The sequence below is a fragment of the Xyrauchen texanus genome, chromosome 4 (genome assembly GCF_025860055.1).
Source record: "Xyrauchen texanus isolate HMW12.3.18 chromosome 4, RBS_HiC_50CHRs, whole genome shotgun sequence".
NCBI lineage: Eukaryota > Metazoa > Chordata > Actinopteri > Cypriniformes > Catostomidae > Xyrauchen > Xyrauchen texanus.
The window spans coordinates 37,079,045-37,097,228 of NC_068279.1; the positions used below are offsets into that span (position 1 = coordinate 37,079,045).

At 37.8% G+C, this 18,184-nt stretch overlaps 1 protein-coding gene across 2 annotated transcripts; it reads left to right on the forward strand.

Annotated features, from left to right (window-relative positions):
- Positions 1-1,768: 1,768 nt before the first annotated feature.
- LOC127642959 (ubiquitin-associated domain-containing protein 1-like) lies at positions 1,769-16,786 on the forward strand. 2 transcript variants are annotated; one of them, XM_052125430.1, is made up of 10 exons: positions 1,769-2,168; positions 2,706-2,826; positions 2,919-2,980; positions 3,097-3,204; positions 3,302-3,404; positions 3,746-3,854; positions 4,607-4,880; positions 8,867-8,953; positions 12,158-12,296; positions 14,869-16,786. In XM_052125430.1, exons 1-10 carry the CDS (start codon positions 2,031-2,033, stop codon positions 14,982-14,984), a joined length of 1,257 nt encoding a protein of 418 aa, XP_051981390.1. In that variant the 5' UTR covers positions 1,769-2,030; the 3' UTR covers positions 14,985-16,786. The 2 variants fall into 2 exon arrangements, with proteins under 2 accessions (XP_051981390.1, XP_051981391.1); XM_052125431.1 differs by having other exon boundaries at positions 3,100-3,204.
- Positions 16,787-18,184: the final 1,398 nt, after the last annotated feature.

Below are 18,184 nucleotides of genomic sequence, written 5' to 3' on the forward strand. Positions count from 1 at the left end.
TACTATACTGCTACAGTTACTGGTATGCCATTTAAAGTTGTGTTATTTATATTTTGTTTACCAGAGGGCAGCAATCTGCCTCCAATTAATGTCACATTCTCATATTTTCTTAATTTTTCAGCTTATAGAATTGTAGGTTCTGAATTTCTTTTTTATTTGCTTTTTTGTGTATGCAAATCAATGGTAAATGTGATAAATTTACATGCAAATAAGATAAAAATAGCATAAAATACCAAAATGAAGGCACAATTTTATTGTTCTGACTTCAGAAAAAAAAAAAATGGTATCATTATCATCATCATCAGAAAAAAAAAAAAAGCGTTACACATCTAACCCTTCCGGTCAAAAATGTCCGCCATTTTTCAAAACCATAGGAGGGATAATTGTTTTATATTTATAATAGATATTTCTGTTTTGTATTGTATTATAGAATGTTTCATATTAATATATAAAAAATGTTTTGAAAATCGGACATAAAAGACAATGGTACAAAACTGTGTACTACCGTCTTTAACAAGGGCACGTACTATAGTTTGTCGGGGCTGATTCGGTGGGCATTGTTTGACTGGTGAGGTTTTCTCTACTGGGCTATGGGTAATGTAGTTGTCCACCAGGAACTCTGCCATCAAACATGATTTTTAAAGATCGAAGTTGAAATAACGCACACCAGTGGCTTTAATGGAGGCATATACCATCGATGCACAACCTCGGAACTCATGGTATGTCTGCCTTAAAAGGTTTAAAGGTTATCATTGAAAATCAATTTGTCTATGGAAAAAAATTAGATTTTTACTACCAGAACCAGAATGTTGTACACTACAAACACATTGTACTGATGTGCTTTCTATTCAAAATATAAAATAGAAGAGCTGATATAAAAGCTGATTTATTCTGCACACAGAGGGTCCCTTCATGGGGCCTACCATGTTAGGATCACATGAACAATCTCAGTTACAGCCCTGTTGTTGAAAGTCTTTCACTCATGAAATAAATTAAATATGGCTGATTTGGAACAGTGAATTTCTACAGTGACATCAGCAATTGAAAATGATTGTGTTTGAATGATGCTATATCCATGCAACTAGGTGTCAAACAAAAAACTGAGTGCAACTTTCAAGGAATATCACTCCTTGAAATATATGATATCATATATATATATATATATATATATATATATATAGTATATATATATATATGTGTGTGTGTGTGTGTACAAAAAAATATCCCTCCTATAAGTTTTCACTTATAAGAATTCTTCTTTTGGTTTTGGCAATCCACATTCTTCATGAATATTGCCACCTACTTGGCATGGAGGAGAATTTACAGTAAAACAGTACTTCAATATTGACCTGTTTCTCATCCACACCTATCATATCACTTCTGAAGATATGGATATAACCACTGGACCTTTATATGCTTTTTGGATCTTCAAAGTTCTGGTCACCATTCACTTGCATTGTATGGCCCAACAGAGCTGAGATATCCTTCAAAAAAATCTTAATTTGTGACCTGCAGAAAAAAAGTCGTTCACATCTGGGAAGGCATGAGGCTACAGGACGAGAAGATTTGTTATTTTTTGGTGAACTATTCCTTTGATTTGCAACATGTTTTGTTAAACTGGAGATCTCCAGCGTCAAGTCTCGTGTACTGACTGAACTCATTTGTCAGCCTGCAGCTTGTCTTGTCTGCATGTGTGCGTACATCCACCAATCACATATACAAGCTCACGCCTGCGCAGTGACTGCTGCTGTCGCTCTCGCATCGCAGGTGTCAACCGAGTCAACGATACTGCTGCAGCTGCGAGAGAGGAAACCTACCTGTCCAGTCGTAAACATCAGTATTTCAGAGCGGGCAGCAGTACAGATCGGAGGGCCTAACAATGATCGAATGAGACCTTGATCTCTTCTCTGTTGCCAGTGCAGCTTAACGCAGGCAAGAAAGGGGCAGCTAGCCGGAGTTTTCCGGGCGGCTTCAGCGGGGAGCGCTGCTGTTCTGCCGCCGCCGCCGCCGCCGCCGCCGCTACTACTACAATGTTCGTACAAGAGGAGAAGATCTTCGCGGGCAAAGTCCTGAAGGTCCATATCTGCACCATGGAAGGCACAGAGTGGATGGAGGAAGTCACGGAAGACACCACTATAGAGAAACTCAAGGAGAAATGCCTGAAGCATGTAGGTTTTGGAGAAATCTTCCACCTTTGCCTGCTGTCATTGGTTAGCTGGCACTGTCGACCCGGGCGGGACAGGCCCGGCTGGATTGAGTCATTGCCAAATATTTTTAGTAACGTGCAGACGAGTCGACGGTGCTATTTATAATTTAGCAAGCTGGCTCATCACCTCGGGCTCTGTGGCTGTACTGTTACTACCGCTTTCTTGACTTACAGTGGTAGTAACAGTACAGCCACAAAGTGTGAGTTGATGCCAGACTTTAGATAAAAAGCTGCATGTCCTCAGTATTTGCACAGACCACCTTTTCATTATTTTTCACAAATGTTTTTACAGAATCATTCATTGCCCCTCTCCCCAGCCTCTTAATTTTTTTAAATTGGTTTATATTCACTACTATAATTTATTTTTCATCTAAATAACCTTAACACTAAGTCTTTACGCTACCAATTTGTCTTAGATTTAGACTTCTCTTTTTATGCTTTGGAAATGTGCTGAAATGCCACACATAAAGCATAATGCATTGTTTCTCTTCACCAACAGTATGTCCATGGAAGTCTAGAAGATCCGAAAACTCTTACACATCACAAACTCATCCATGCAGCCACTGAGAGAATTCTCACCGAATCCAAAACAGTTGCCGAGGAAAATCTTAAAAATAAAGGTATTGGAGCTGCCTTGTGTTTCAAGTGTGTACTTCTGTGTTTTACATATATTTGGCAGACATGCAACATGATTTATTTTTGTGGCTTCTAGATTGTTTGTTATTGATAAAGAAAAGGCCACCAAAAACGGCTGATGTATCTGCTGAAGAGAAGGTACATGATGACGATAGCCTCGCTTTAAAAGTTGCTCAGTGTTTTCGTTAAATGTATTACACTTCTAAGCTGTTTTGGTTTTGGCATAATTTAACAGCCTTCATGCTTGTTGACAGAAGAAGCAAGAGAACAAAGCTCCAGATAAGGATGCCATCCTCAAAGCCACAGCAAATCTGTCCACTCGGCACACCGACCATATGGTAACTCAGCACAACATTAGAGATGTGAGTACTTGCAGTCTGTTCGGTTGAAGTGCTTCTCTTTTGAATTGCAATGCCTTATTTAGAATTGATTTACATTTTTCTATTTGTTTGTTGTCAGTTTCAGACAGAACTGAGGAAGATTCTGGTCTCACTAATTGAGGTGGCTCAGAAGTTGCTAGCTTTTAATCCAGATGCTGTTGAGCTCTTCAAAAAGGCCAATGGTAGGCATTGGATGGAAAGACACCTGAATGGATTAAAATAATTGAAGGCAAAAAAATTACTATGCTGTTACCATGTTTTTTTGAACATACCTTGGTGTATGAATATTTATTAAATCATTCAGTATGGGAATGTGGTGTAAATGGTATTTATCAGAGTACCATTATATTAACATTTGATTCCATCACCATACTGTGATAAGGGGTTGTTATAGTCTAGTAGATTATTTTTCAGGTCTCGTAACTGTACAGACCCTTTAAGACTAGTCATTGCCCTGAAATAAATGTAAATTTGCTTTCTTGGCAAATGATGGTGAATGAGTATTCTGCCTCCTCTATGGCAGCCATGCTGGATGAGGATGAGGAGGACTGGGTGGATGAAATGGCTCTGCAACAGCTGACTGAGATGGGTTTCTCTGACCGTCGTGCTGTGAAGGCTCTGCGCTTAAACCAGTGAGAAGTCTCAATTGTTGAATAGTCTAGTCCTGAATTAAAGTTAGCCGATTTGTATTCTTCTTGACTTGTTACCTTTTAAGTACAAATGGGAACTTGCTTGACAGCTTTTATCTTCAACATTTATTATGTGCTTTGAGAATAAAAATTTAATGTCTATATAAAATGCACCTCCTATTACCAGAGAATTAGTGAATGGAATTTGCACAATAATTGTAAGCACAGATCCCCCCCCGCCCCCGCTTATATCAGACCTAGAAAAAGCTATTTGAATATTCATCTGATCGTGATTATTTTATCTAAATTTGGCTATTTGAGAGAACCGTGATTATTGTGCACTTCAAATTCCAAACACATTTTAATGTTTGTTCATTTACATAGCTACAGAAAATATAGATACAGAAAGTATCATATAGAACAGTGAAATCGCTTAACTTCTCCATCTTGCCTGTACTCAACAGTATCTCACAGGAGATACTAACTCCTATTGGTAGTCACTCCTGGAAGTTGCTTCTCAATTGCGTAAGCTCAACACGCTCACATTGTGAGCCATCAGTCACTGTCGCTGGTGTCACCAGAAGTAGCTGTGCTCTCATTGATAATTAATTAAATCAGGGTGCGATAAGTTGCAGGCGGTGTGAACAGGGCTTTAGGTTTGATGTTTTGGTGGTGCTGCATATAAAACATAATCAATTAACCCGCTATCACTGGATTAAATCAGTGTCACTACTAACTAATCACTGTCTCCGCAGCATGTCTGTTACCCAGGCTATGGAATGGTTGATTGAGCATGTAGATGACCCCATGGTTGACACACCTCTGCCTGGACAGGACACCCCAGGGGTGGCGGCTGCATCTGCATCTGCAGCCCCGGCCACATCCCCATCCCCAGGTCCCTCCGCCACAGCTTCAGGACTTCATGCACGTCTTTCCAGCCAGTCCAGCACAGAGGAGGCCAAACAGGATGAGCTGACAGAAATCTTCAAAAGGATCAGAAGGAAACGAGAGTTCAGGCCTGATTCACGGGTTAGTGTCCTTTGACACACTATGAGTGTTTCACAACTTATAAATATGATATCTGATTTTCTAGAGCAAACTGTAAATTATTAGTGGTGCTAAGACAACCATTATTATTACAAATTGCTCATATTTGGAGTTAGGTATTTTTCAAAACCCCAAACCATAATTATTAACATTGAGTTTGTGTTTGTGCTATGTAGTTGAGTCAACCTTTATTTATAGAGCACATTTAAAAACAACAGAAGTTGACCTAAAGTGGTTCACAGATCAAACAAATAAATAATAACAGAGTGATACAAAAATGTATTGATTTAATGTTAATGTTATAAAACTTAATAAAATAAATCAAAATATTTAGATACAGCATCATGTATTTATCCATGTCAAACTATTCAGTGATCTATTTAAAAGCTACATAATGAAAATATATTTTTAAAAATGATTTGAAAATGGCTTGTGATGAAGCTGACCTCACATGGAGACTGCCATAGATTTGGACTTATCACAGAAAAGGCATGGTCACCCGTAGATCTGTAGTGGCAACGAGGAACCCTCAATAAAAGCTGATGAGAAGAACTGAGTGCTTTGGTGGGGGAGTAAGGGAGGAGAAGATCATTGATATGTTGGGGAGTGAGACTAGATAGTGCCTTGTAGACAAAAATTAGAATTTTAAAATCGACCCTGAATTTCACAGTAAGTCAGTGTAAAGATGCTAAAACTGGGGAAATGTGATCCCTCTTTCTTGACCCTTTTAAAAGCCTAGCTACCATGTTTTGAACTAGCTGTAGGCGGATAACGCAGTTTGAGGGAGGCCAATGTACAGAGAGTTACAATAGTCTAACCTTGATGTAATAAGAGAGTGGATAACAATTTCCAAGTCTTTATGGGAAAGAACATGTTTTACTGTATATTAGCGATAGTTCTGCTTATTGAAAAGTAACGAGGAGTCTAAAATCAAACCAAGACACCTTAAATGATCTTGTACATTTGATGACAGCGAACCTAACTGGGCATCCAGGCCAGGTAAGGAGGGCATGGAGGAACCTAAAATCAGAACTTCAGTTTTGCTTTCATTTAATTGTAAGAAATTTCTTGCCAGCCAATTTTTTATATGCTTGAAGCAATTTAGGATGTTGTCCAATTAAATTGTGAATCGTCAGCATAGCAGTGATAAGATATGCTGTTCATCTGAAAAATAGAGCTCAGAGGAAGCATATACAGGAAAAATAACAAGGGTCCTAAAATTGACCTTTTGAGGGACACCACTGTTATTGAGCAGACCTAGAAGAAAAATTACCTAAATTAACAGAGAACACCCTTTCTATTAGATAGGTGGAAAACCACAGGAGCGACCATACCTTGGATGCCAACCATACATTCTAGACGATTATGAAGAATATTATGGTCGATAGTGTCGAATGCGGCACTGAGATCTAATAAAACTATGACGACAGGTGAACCTGAATCCACAGAGAGAAAAATGTAATTAGTGACCTTAAGCAATGCTGATTTGGTGCTGTGCAAGGGTCTGAAACCACACTGAAATGTGTCTAAAATGTTTTATGCATATGATAGGTGTAGAGCTATGAATAAACAACTCTCTCCAAAATCTTGGAAATAAAAGGCAGTTTGGAGATTGGTCTGTAATTGTTGTGTATTGCCGGATCCAAAAAAGTTTTTATTTTTAACAAAGGATGTAGAATTGCATGTTTAAAACTGCTTTGAACAACTCCATTTGCTAATGAGCTGTTAATTATAGCTGTCACACTGAAAATGATAGTCATGAAAACGTCTTTAAGAAGGTGCAGAGAAAGAATATCCAGCTTGTAACTGGAACACTTCATCTTATAGACTTCATCTGATAACTGTTCTGACATAACTGGTTTTAAAGTGAGTCAGGGAGCTGGATGGGAAAGGAATTTGTTGTTTATCAAATTGTGAAGGTACAATAGCATCTTTATCTGCAAAATATTGTGAGTAAAGAAGTTTAAAATTGTTTCACAGTTCTCTTGGGTGGCGTCCATAAAAGCATTTCTAGTTTGATTTAAAACAGAATAAATTGTTCTGAACAATACTTTTGGTCGATTTGCATTATCAGAGATTAATGTAGAGAAAAACTCCTTTACAGCTCTCTGATAGTTAGTTAAACACACCTTTAAAATATCATAAGAGACTTGAGGCATGTCTCGTTTCCACTTGAGCTCAGCTTTTCTGCACTCTTGTCTGAGAGCATGGGTGATGTCATTTAACCAAGGCTGTGAACACACTTAATTCTCCTTGGCATGAGTGGAGCGACATTATCAATTGTAAAAGTACGAGATTTATTCCAAGCTTCAACCAATGATTCGGTGTCGAGTCCAGCTAAGACATCATCTGTAAAATGCGTTAGATAAAATTCTGAAAAAAGTTGGTCAGTATATGAGTGAATGAACTGGGAGTGACGTATGGGCTGAGAAAAAGTAGGGAGAGGACAGGTAGAGACAGACTCAAAAATGATTGAATAATGGTCAGAAATGCAATATCTAAGACCTCTAAGTTGGATACAGAAAGACCATTAGATAACACAAGATCTAATATATGACCCATATTGTGAGTAGGATCAGTGACATGTCAAAATATAAAGAGTTAGTGAGGGAGAAGAATTAATTTATGAGGTTTTGATGGACAGCATATGTGAATATTAAAATCCCCAAGAATCAGGAGTCGATCACCACAAGACACCAGTCCACAGGTGCACAGGAAGCAGGACCCAAGATGTCAATGTTTAATAATTGGACTTCAAAATACGAATACATGTCCATAGGCAGCATTCTGCATTTAAAAGTGTTTCTAAAAACAGTGGCAACACCACCTCCTCATTCTGAAGTACGCAGGGAATTTAGGAAGTCACAGCCTGGCGGCATTACATCCCCCAGAGCCATTTGTTCACCAGCATACGGCAAGGTCTCAGTGAAGAATAAAAAGTCCAATGATCATGATATAAAAAGGTCATTCAGAATAAAAGACTATTCAATAATGATTGTACATTAATGAGGGCCATCTTCATAGTGGTAAAGTCTGTGTTTTCGGTGAAATAAAAGATATACATTTCAGCAAGCTGAGATTATCAAAATTGACACCCTGCTTCACATCACTTTCACCAGTCAGAGGGCGACGAAATGAAGACCAGATGGCCAGTATGTGATGGTTGTCAGAGGAATCAATTGGTAATTTGCTGGGATGTTGGTGTGACCCTCGATGGACTTACTGGGGGCGACACGCAATTCCAAGAGCAGCACAATAGTTTTAAACTCCATCTGACAGGCGGGCCGTGGAATTCAAACGCTGTAAATCCAGAGATGTGTAGAATAAAACCATGTCGGAAGAAAGGTGATTGCATGAACTTGCAAACAAGCAGGGAGTTCTCCTCTGAAACTGGTGAGGGCAGACAGCAAAACTCCAACAGTCCAAGATGTGCAACACGAGGCAGAACATCCTCAATTAATCCACCAACACGACTTGAATTCAAAGTCCACGTACATGTTCAATTGATACCTCAAATCGTGCAGCATGTTAAGCAGAGGAGTGCTGTTTCTTTTCTAAGTTATCAGACCTACGATTTCCATCTGGTGGATGATAAAACCCCATAGACTTTCATTAAGGAAGGGGCTCTATTTAGAGACCAGAATAACTCTATTGACTTGGCCCAGTAAGTAACCATCTAGCAACACCCTAGAAACCATCCATAACACACTAACAACATGCTGAAAACACCAAGTAGCTTAGCATCCAAAAAGCAATGCCTTAGCAACTAGCCATAATCAATCACCACTCGTATAAGTTCTACAGTAATTCAGGATATTTTTGTTATTTGAAGAGTAAGCTGTATGTAAAGCCAGCAGTAGTTCACTTATAATAGCTGCTTATGTGTTGCTGTGGTATCATTGTTTGTGTATATGTACGTATATATACAGTATGCATGAGCATGGCCTTGTCTATGTGTTTGTGTGCAGGCAGTTATTGCGCTGATGGAGATGGGCTTTGATAAGAAGGAGGTGATTGATGCACTCCGTGTCAATAATAATCAACAGGATGCTGCTGTATGTAAACAATCACAATGACCATAAAATGTTATTTCACTAGCCAATCAGATTAAAATTACCTTCTTCCTATATGTGACAAAAACAGTCAAAGATTTTACATGAGATACAGTGGGATTCAAAAGTATGAGACATCTATTTTGTATTTACTTATTTAATAAAAAAAATTACATTTTTCATTTTTTTCATTAATTAAAACTTTATAGTTTTGGCATTACAATTTGAGTAAAAGTTAAAATGCAAAATTGACATGAATTAAAATAACTGTGTCCCCCTTTCGCTCTAATGACAGCATGCATTTGAGCTGGCATGGTCTCTACTCCACAGATTTGTGTAAAACCTGATGATCCGTGTTATCCCAGCATGATTTGAGAATGTTCCAAAGAGCATATTGTGTGCTTCAATGGAAGCAAGCAAATCTGACTCCTTTACAAAAAAGTTAACATGGTCAATGTCACAAATTAGCTTATTTGATTAGTGACCTAGAAATGGCGAAAAAAAAAATATATATTTATGTAATATATATATATATATATATATATATATAAAAAAATTATGAATCTTTATTTTAACATTTTCAGAGTCATTACACTTGGTTTATTTTCAGGTTTAACCTTGTGCAACCCCGCGTCCTTCTGCGTGGACTGTATGTTTTGTCTTCGCTATATGCTATCAGTGTTTCCCACAGGATTTTCTGAGACTGGTGGGCAGACCTCGGACCCTCTAAAATGTTGTACATTTAAAAGTGAAATGCATCAATCTGGTGCACTTTGCGAGGAAAATGAAGAGGCTAGATCTATGAAGAAATTTGCTGTTAGTACTATTAGTAATTTAATCATAAACACATTGGTTGTATAGATATGAATGGTGATGACATGGCAAAAAAAAACTAACATGGTTCATAAGTGGTCAAAACACAAAATCGACTAGAGCATATATTTGAGCCAGGGCTTGATATTAAGCACTGTCATGTGCTTGTCCTCCAAACAAGTACATTGGCAATTCACTTGTCCGAATAAAAAAGTAACTTGTCCGGAGAGAAAAAAGGACATCTTAGTTGCATGCTCAGGTAGCATGTCAAAGTTTATGCTGTATATTTTTCTAAAATGATGACCGATGCCCAACCTAATCGTGTTCCTATTCAATCAACTCAATTCTCTGTAACAGAAATGTAACCTGCACTGGTTAGGGGAGGAAGCTGTTGTCATATGATAATTATTTTATGTTATGATAGTCAGATAAAGAAAAGTCTCCATCTCCACCATTAACAGCGGGGATGCCCACACTTCTATTGAATGAGATCTACTTTTTCATCATGTCATTGCAGTAAGATCTACCATGAACAATAAATTCTATATTATCACAATACCAAACTTTCAGTAGTCGGTAGAGAAATTTGATGATTCTTAATACCAGCTTCAAAACCACAACAAATAATAACACTAACTAACTATGTTAATTATGGAAGAATGTTAGTAAACAGTCAGTAATAAAATAACAATTAAAAACAGCAATAGAAATAGATTAAAAATAGTAGAACAAAAAAACAGCTTAACAGCTTTAAAAGTTTTTAACAGTAGTATCAAATATTCATGTAAACATTCAGAATCAAGTGCAACATAAATCTACTACTGGTCTTCACTGTATGATTATAACATTAATTATTTTTAAAGCTACTAAAGTTTTTCAGTCAAGAGCAGTGAGTGTTTTCTCATTTTCTTGTTATGGTTGTTTGATTATTATTAATGAAACACTAGACAGCAGTAGTTCTATTAGCTTACATATATACTTACAAGCCCAGGCCACCACAGTCTAGGAAATTAATGGGAAACACTGCACTATGCATAATGTAATTTCATTTAAATCAACTGATCTCAGTTCAGGACACTCGGGCTGTCGTTTAAGGGTTAAACTTTTGACATTTAAATTTGAGTCATGTGACAAAACAACATTTGCCGATCTCAGTCAAGATTGTCTTTGGGAGAAACGGCAACAAAACTACATCTAGTAAGAAACCTAATTATGTTTTTACATTGAAACCTGCATGAGTCAAAAGACTCTCTAGTTTAATCCATTATGCCATTTTAAAGATGAGAGCGATTTATCACAAAATGGCACTCTGTTAAACACAGTGAACACTGCCATGGACCAAAGGGCTATTTTTCCCTTTATATCTGATATTTCATCACATTGAGAATCAATGGGTTTATCCAAAAACAGAAAATGTTTGCTTTCAGAGGCTTTATATGGAGTAAGGATGAAAATATGGTGCATTTAGAATTGTTTTGAGACCAGTGCAGACCCATTGGAGGTTTAGTCCTTCACTAAATTGGGAGCAAGGGAGGAAGGAAGCATTCTATAGCTTTGCTATACAGCGAAGTGCATTCACTTCTAACATATGAACAAAAGTTCAGTTTCAGGCTGCAGGGGAAGATTGGACCGCTCAACATTGTTGGCACTTGGCAGACATGGGACAATAGTAATTAGTACTTATATTCATAATTATTAATAATAAGAATGATTAATTTTAACATGGTTGTCAGTGATTGGACGATGCTGGCCATTACTTGTATCAGAATTAATTATGCTAATTTCTGATTGGTAAAATGCTTCAGCACTGGCTATCAATAGTTTGTTTGACAGTGCAAAGAGAGAACATTGCGATTTTTTTGCCAAAGAAGAAAAGACATTTTAACATAAGTCAAATAATTTTTATTTGTGCTTTTCCCAATACACATTTTTCCAAAGCAGATTTACAGAAAATCAGCTGTAATGTCTGTAACGTCTCAAAAACATGAATAACCAACACTTCTGGAAACATAATAAAAAACATGATTAAAAAAATCGATTGCTTGGTATTATTTGAAATTTCACAACTTAGTCCCACTGTCCCTCATTTGAGGACATCAACTTTTAGGAAATCTATTTGCTCTTTAAAAACTATTTGCTCATATTTGCATGCCTATTAGGTGCTACTAGTTACACATTAAAAAGGGAAATGGAAAATGCACATAGCAGTCACACTTGTGTCTTGAGGGTAAATTCGATTTTGAATCATAGATTTGAATGTGGCCTCAAACTTTTGTGCCCCACTACTTTGCTTTATTGCTAATTTAAAATGTACACAATTTTTAGTCCATTCATTTCATATCATTGTTTGAGGAATTTTCTATTTTCTTAATTTAAACCCCTGTTCCCATACAGTGTGAATGGCTGCTAGGTGACAGAAAGCCCACCCCTGAGGATCTGGACAAAGGCATTGATAACAACAGTCCCCTGTTTCAGGCCATCCTGGAAAACCCTGTGGTACAGCTTGGTCTCACGAATCCCAAGACTCTCTTAGGTAAGTCCTCTTCCTATACACTGTACTTCAATCCTCTTGTTTCCTTTTAGATTTTTCTTTTACAAAAGCTCTTCCATGCAGATTTGCTCTAACTCTGCCAAATTACATGAAAAGTATATGTGAACAGGATTTTCTGGCTATTATAATTTCTTAAATCGCATGACAACTTGCCCCAGCACGATATCTCGCTGGTAAAATGCAGGAGCTGTCCTTTGTGCTAAAGCAGTTATACAGTGGTGAGATATAGTGATGCGGATGCAGCCTTGGTGCCAAGCACATCGCGGTACATGGCACTTCAGCCAGCACTGAAGAGGTCTCATGTGTAAGAGGACAGAGGGCAATTTGGTTTGCTCACTGTATGATATGATGCGACGCTCACTATAGGAAAGCGGCCGCACATAATGTGTGTGCTTTGAAGAGGAAAAGGGCTCTTTTTTTTTAGATGAGATTTCCGCTTAACGATGGACTTAACGTCTGTACTGTGAGACACATAAGACAGCACTGCAGGGAGACAGGAAGGACAGCTGATCGTCCTCATAGTGGCAGACCACATGTAACAACACCTGCATCAGGATCAGTACATCTGAATATCACACCTGCGGGACAGGTAAAGGATGGCAACAACAACTGCCTGAGTTACACCAGGAACACACAATCCCTCCGTCAGTGCTCAGAATGTCCGCAATAGGCTGAGAGAGGCTGGACTGAGGGCTTGTAAGGCAGGACCTTACCAGACATCACCAGCAACAACGTCGCCTATAGGCACAAACCCAACTTCGCTGGACCAGACAGGACTGGCAAAAAGTGCTCTTCACTGACTAGTCGTGGTTTTGGCTCACAAGGGGTGATGGTCGGACTTGCGTTTATCGTCGAAGGAATGAGAGTTACACAGAGGCCTGTACTCTGGAACGGGTTCGATTTGGAGGTGGAGGGTCCTTCATGATCTGGAGCGGTGTGTCATAGCATCATCAGACTGAGCTTGTTGTCACTGCAGGCAATCTCAATGCTGTAGATGAACAGGGAAGACCTCATCCTCCCTCATGTGGTACCCTTCCTGCAGGCTCATGTCAGGACATGACCCTACAGCATGACAATGTCACCAGCCATAATATCGGATCGCAATCCCATTGAGCACATCTGGGACCTGTTGGATCGGAGGGTGAGGGCTAGGGCCATTCTCCCCAGAAATGTCCGGGAACTTGCAAGTGCCTTGGTGAAAGAGTGGGGTAACATCTCACAGCAAGAACTGTGAGAGGACGTTAATTTTTTGCTGAGTTTATAATTTAAATTAATTCTCTAAAGGAATGAAAGTTTTGGCATTTTCCTCTTAAAATATCCTTTGTTCAGTGTATTCATTTAGACTATGTTTAGTATGAATATGTGAATTGTTTAATTACTCTTTATGAATTAGGCTACTGTTAAAAATAACTTGTATACAAGACATACTGGATAACTTGTCTACATATTTGAGATTGTGGGATATTTTGGCCCTTTGAACTTAATTTCAAATAAAAAATAAGTCAAATCACAACACTGTGCATAAACAGTAGCACACATTTTCTAAGGTGATGATGTCAGCTGAATGTGCCTTCCTGGCCATCGCTGGGTTGTGATAAATGGTAAATGGTCTGCACTTATATAGCACTTTTTTTAACCTTAGAGGTTACCAAAGCGCTTTACACTGTGTCCCAATCACCCATTCACACACACATTCACACTCCTACACCAATGGTGGCAGAGCTGCCATGCAAGGTGCTAACCTGCCATTGGGAGCAACTTGGTTCAGTGTCTTGTCCAAGGACACTTCGGCATGTGGAGTCGTGTGGGATGGGAATCGAACCGCCAACCCTGCAATTAGCAGCCGATCCGCTCTACCACCTGAGCCGCCCCAAGATCAAGATCAGTGCTTGTTGTCATTCTGTAATTTAACACACAATGTGTGCAGAAATCAATGTTAATTTATAGAGAAACGCTCAAACATTGCTTACATTGATCCTGCTTCATCTTGTAGCTTCAAGAGCTGTGTGGCTCTTCTGTGATTTGAATAAGTGCAAGCGCCTTCTAAAGGCGGATGACTGTATAGACCGCATCATTTGTCATTAAATTAATTGAAGATCGATAAGCTTAATTGTTCAAAATATTTAACGGCCATTAATTGATTTTTGATTAATCATTAGACTTGGTTGGATATTGGCTTTAGCACAGCGATGCTGAGTCTATTGATATCACTACGATGCTATTTTGTCTGACATAAGGGTGTTTCCCCTCCTGGTGGATGTGATGCTGAGATAACATAACCAGCTGAAAGCTACTAGTTTTATCTTGCTTACCTGTCTAATGTGCCTTCGAATAGGGTACTTCTACAATTGCATCCGTAACCAGAAACTTTAGCATTTGCATGATGCTGCGTCCACACTGACAGTTGTCACTATAAAGTCGAAGACCACTGTTGCATCAGTGGGCAAAAACACAAGATATCTAGTGCACCTTTAAAATTTATTTTCAATTTGGGTGCTGTTCAGTCTGTCAATTGGTGGTTGGATGCAGCTGATGTGTTTTCTTGGCTTTGCAGCGTTTGAGGACATGCTGGAGAACCCGTTAAACAGCACGCAGTGGATGAATGACCCTGAGACGGGTCCTGTCATGCTCCAGATATCCCGGATCTTCCAGACACTCAACCGCACATAAAGCACACCTCATCACTGGAGTGGCACAAACCATAGCATAGGGAAAGAAGTCAATCATTTATAAGAGAAGTGTGTGTGTTTGTGAGTGTGCTGTATGACTATGTTTTAAGTGGAAAAGTCACAGAAGATGATTGTAAAAAAAAAAAATACGATGATGACATTTTCACATCATATTACACAGAGGAAATGATCTATTTATAACTCTACACAATAGTAAAAAATACCATGTAAGCAGTAACTTAATGCAATATTTCTAACTTCATTATTTCGTTTTTTGTTTTAAAAAGATCTGCTTTTAATTATATTAAACATACTTCATTTTATATCATTTCTAAAAAAAGAAGAGAAAATCAAAAACACTTTTCTATGTTTCTTGTGCACAAGAAGGTCAAGTCACAACCAAATTATTTTAAACTTCAAATGGTACCTTTTGTTATAGTTGAATATTTCTATTGGGAGATAAATCATGTGTATTCAGTATTCAGTGTATTTTTATTATCGGTTCAGAGACTAAACACGTAATGTATAGGACTATTAGTTCCTTCCAAAAAAACAAAAACATGAACGTACATTGGGGGGAAAAGGAAGCACCAGCAAATTTTGGCAACTCCTCACTTGAAGACCATCAGAGATTTGTGGATTCATTAACACTACAGGCATTTCAACCAATTTGCAGCCCCTTATGGACATGTAATAAATATTGAATCATCACCTGATCCCTTTGTTCCTCTTGCATTCTTTATTCTGCTGATCTATAAATGGTTGAATCTGTCTAAATGGACTTTCAGTTTAGACTTCATGATCTGTACAGAAAGAACAAAGAAGGTATATGTGTGTACTGGACAATTTGCTCTGTAGCTCCTGCATCAGGGGTTTTCAAGTGATGTATTTATTTCCTTTTTATATTCACTATTGTGATGCCTCTCTCACATCGCTGCATATGTTTAATGTGAATCTTACTTTACATGATTACAGGTGGCTGGACCGATCTTTTGTTTGTGAAATTGAAATCAATTTGCATTGTTTGCAGTGGAGATGTTTTTATGTGTGGAAATCTTTCATTTATGTGATCTCTTTGAAATACTTTCTTCTTGGATTTCGAAATAAGAAATAAGTAATCTAACAATTCAGTCAGATTCAAGATTAAAAACATTATTTCCATGTTTCTGTTATGCATTATTTATTTTTTTTGCATTTTGATTTGTATCTGAAGAATATATTATGGAAATGCTGTCTACAAAACACCAGTTTTACAATTAACAGATTACGTTCACTTCGCTATCAGAATGGCTTTCAATGTTTACTTAAAGGATGATGTTTAACACATTGAGCATTTGAAATCAGACCTTCTCCTTTGTCTTGAAAACAAGTTAAAAATGTGAACATTTTTGATCTTATTTTTAAGGTTAAGAGATGTTGATTGACTAGTCAATACAGATTTCTATGCAATCCAATCTTTTTTTCTGTTGGATTAAGGGAAAGCTCTGAGCAGTAGAAGGTTCTTTGATTACAGTATTTAAAAATGTTGCTTTTAAAATGTATGTTCATTCATTTACATACATAATGCGTAGGTGATTGAACAGTATCATTTTGCAACCTGAACTTTCAGTGTTGATGTCAGTGTACTAAAAGACCTTTAAATAATCCTTTTGTTTTTGCTTTTCTTTTTACCCTCTTTTAAAGTAAAGATCTTGAAAGTCTGGTGCAGTTACCATTTAACTTGTGTCCTTGCTAAGTGTAAAAGCTCAATTTCAGAGGCCCCCACTCTCGAGAGTTGACCTGTAACTTCCCATTCCAAATGTTGAAAAGCCTTGTTTCAATACAAATAATAAAAGGTATTGAAATTAATTGTAGCTGTGTGACTTCTCATCCTGCTTTCTACTGTTGATTATTATTGTCAATGTTGTCTTGATCTTCTCCACTGTATCCAATAATTAAATCATACAACATAGTGAGAATAGAAACATAGGCTACTCTTTTGAGTTTATATTCAATAATAATTATAAAAAATAAAATTATTTAATTAAAAATATAATTTTAAGAAATATTTTAATTTCTTAAAAACATAAAATATGTTTATTTAAAATGTGTTTTTTTTTTTTTTTTTTTTACTGTGTCCCACAACTGCACAACCCTGAAACAGCATGAAATTGTGACACCCAGGATACGGTAACATCAGTTGGAACCTTAGCACGTCAACAAGTGAATAATCAAGTAGTGCTGACAACATTTGTCAAGCTCAACTAGTAAACCCTGTTACCAAAGCTTTTGTAAGAAATATTTGTAAACACATTTTCTTTAACTTATGGGTAAAATAAATCTGTCAATAACAACAAACCAATTATACACCCCAAACTACCAGCTAGTTAGCCCCTAATGACTTGTAGCTTAATTTAGGCTAAATCTGCAAGTGTGTAACACTCACCGGCCACTTTATTAGGTACACATATACAGGCTCACCAAAACTGGACAGTAGGCGATTGGAGAAACATTGCCTGGTCGGACAAATCTGGATTTTTGTACACAAATTGTAGGCCCACTGTAGCCTCAGTTTTCTGTTCTTGGCTGACAGAAGTGAAATCCAACATGGTCTTCTGCTGTTGTAGCCCATTCGCCCCAATGTTCAACATGTTGTGCTTTCTGAGATGTTATTCTGCTCACTACAATTGTATAGAGTGGTTAACTGAGTTACCGTAGCCTTTCTGACAGCTAGAACCAGTCTGCCCATTCTCCGTTGACCTCTCTCATCAATTATGCGTTTTCGTCCACATAACTACCGCTCACTGGATGTTTTTTGTTATTCACACTATTCTCTATACAACTTAGAGAATGTTGTGCAAGAAAATCAGGAGATCAGCAGTTACAGAAATCCTCAAACCAGCCCGTCTCGCACCAACAATCATGCCATGCTCTAAATTATTGAGATCACTTCTCGTTCTCTTTCCCCCATTCTGTGTTCAGGGTTTTTTAAGCTGGTCAGGCTGGAAGATCAGCTAAGAAGACCAGACTGAGGAGCTAAAAGAATAGTGCAAACCCACTCTAAAACCAGCCTGACCATTTTAAGCTGGCAGTTTTTTTTTCTTGCAATATTCTATGGATTTCAACCATAACCAAATTAATTCGTTAGGACTGGTAAACTATGCGCGGTTGTTTTCTGTATGGTACTGCGCAAATACAGCGCCTCTTTCACCCTCTGCAATA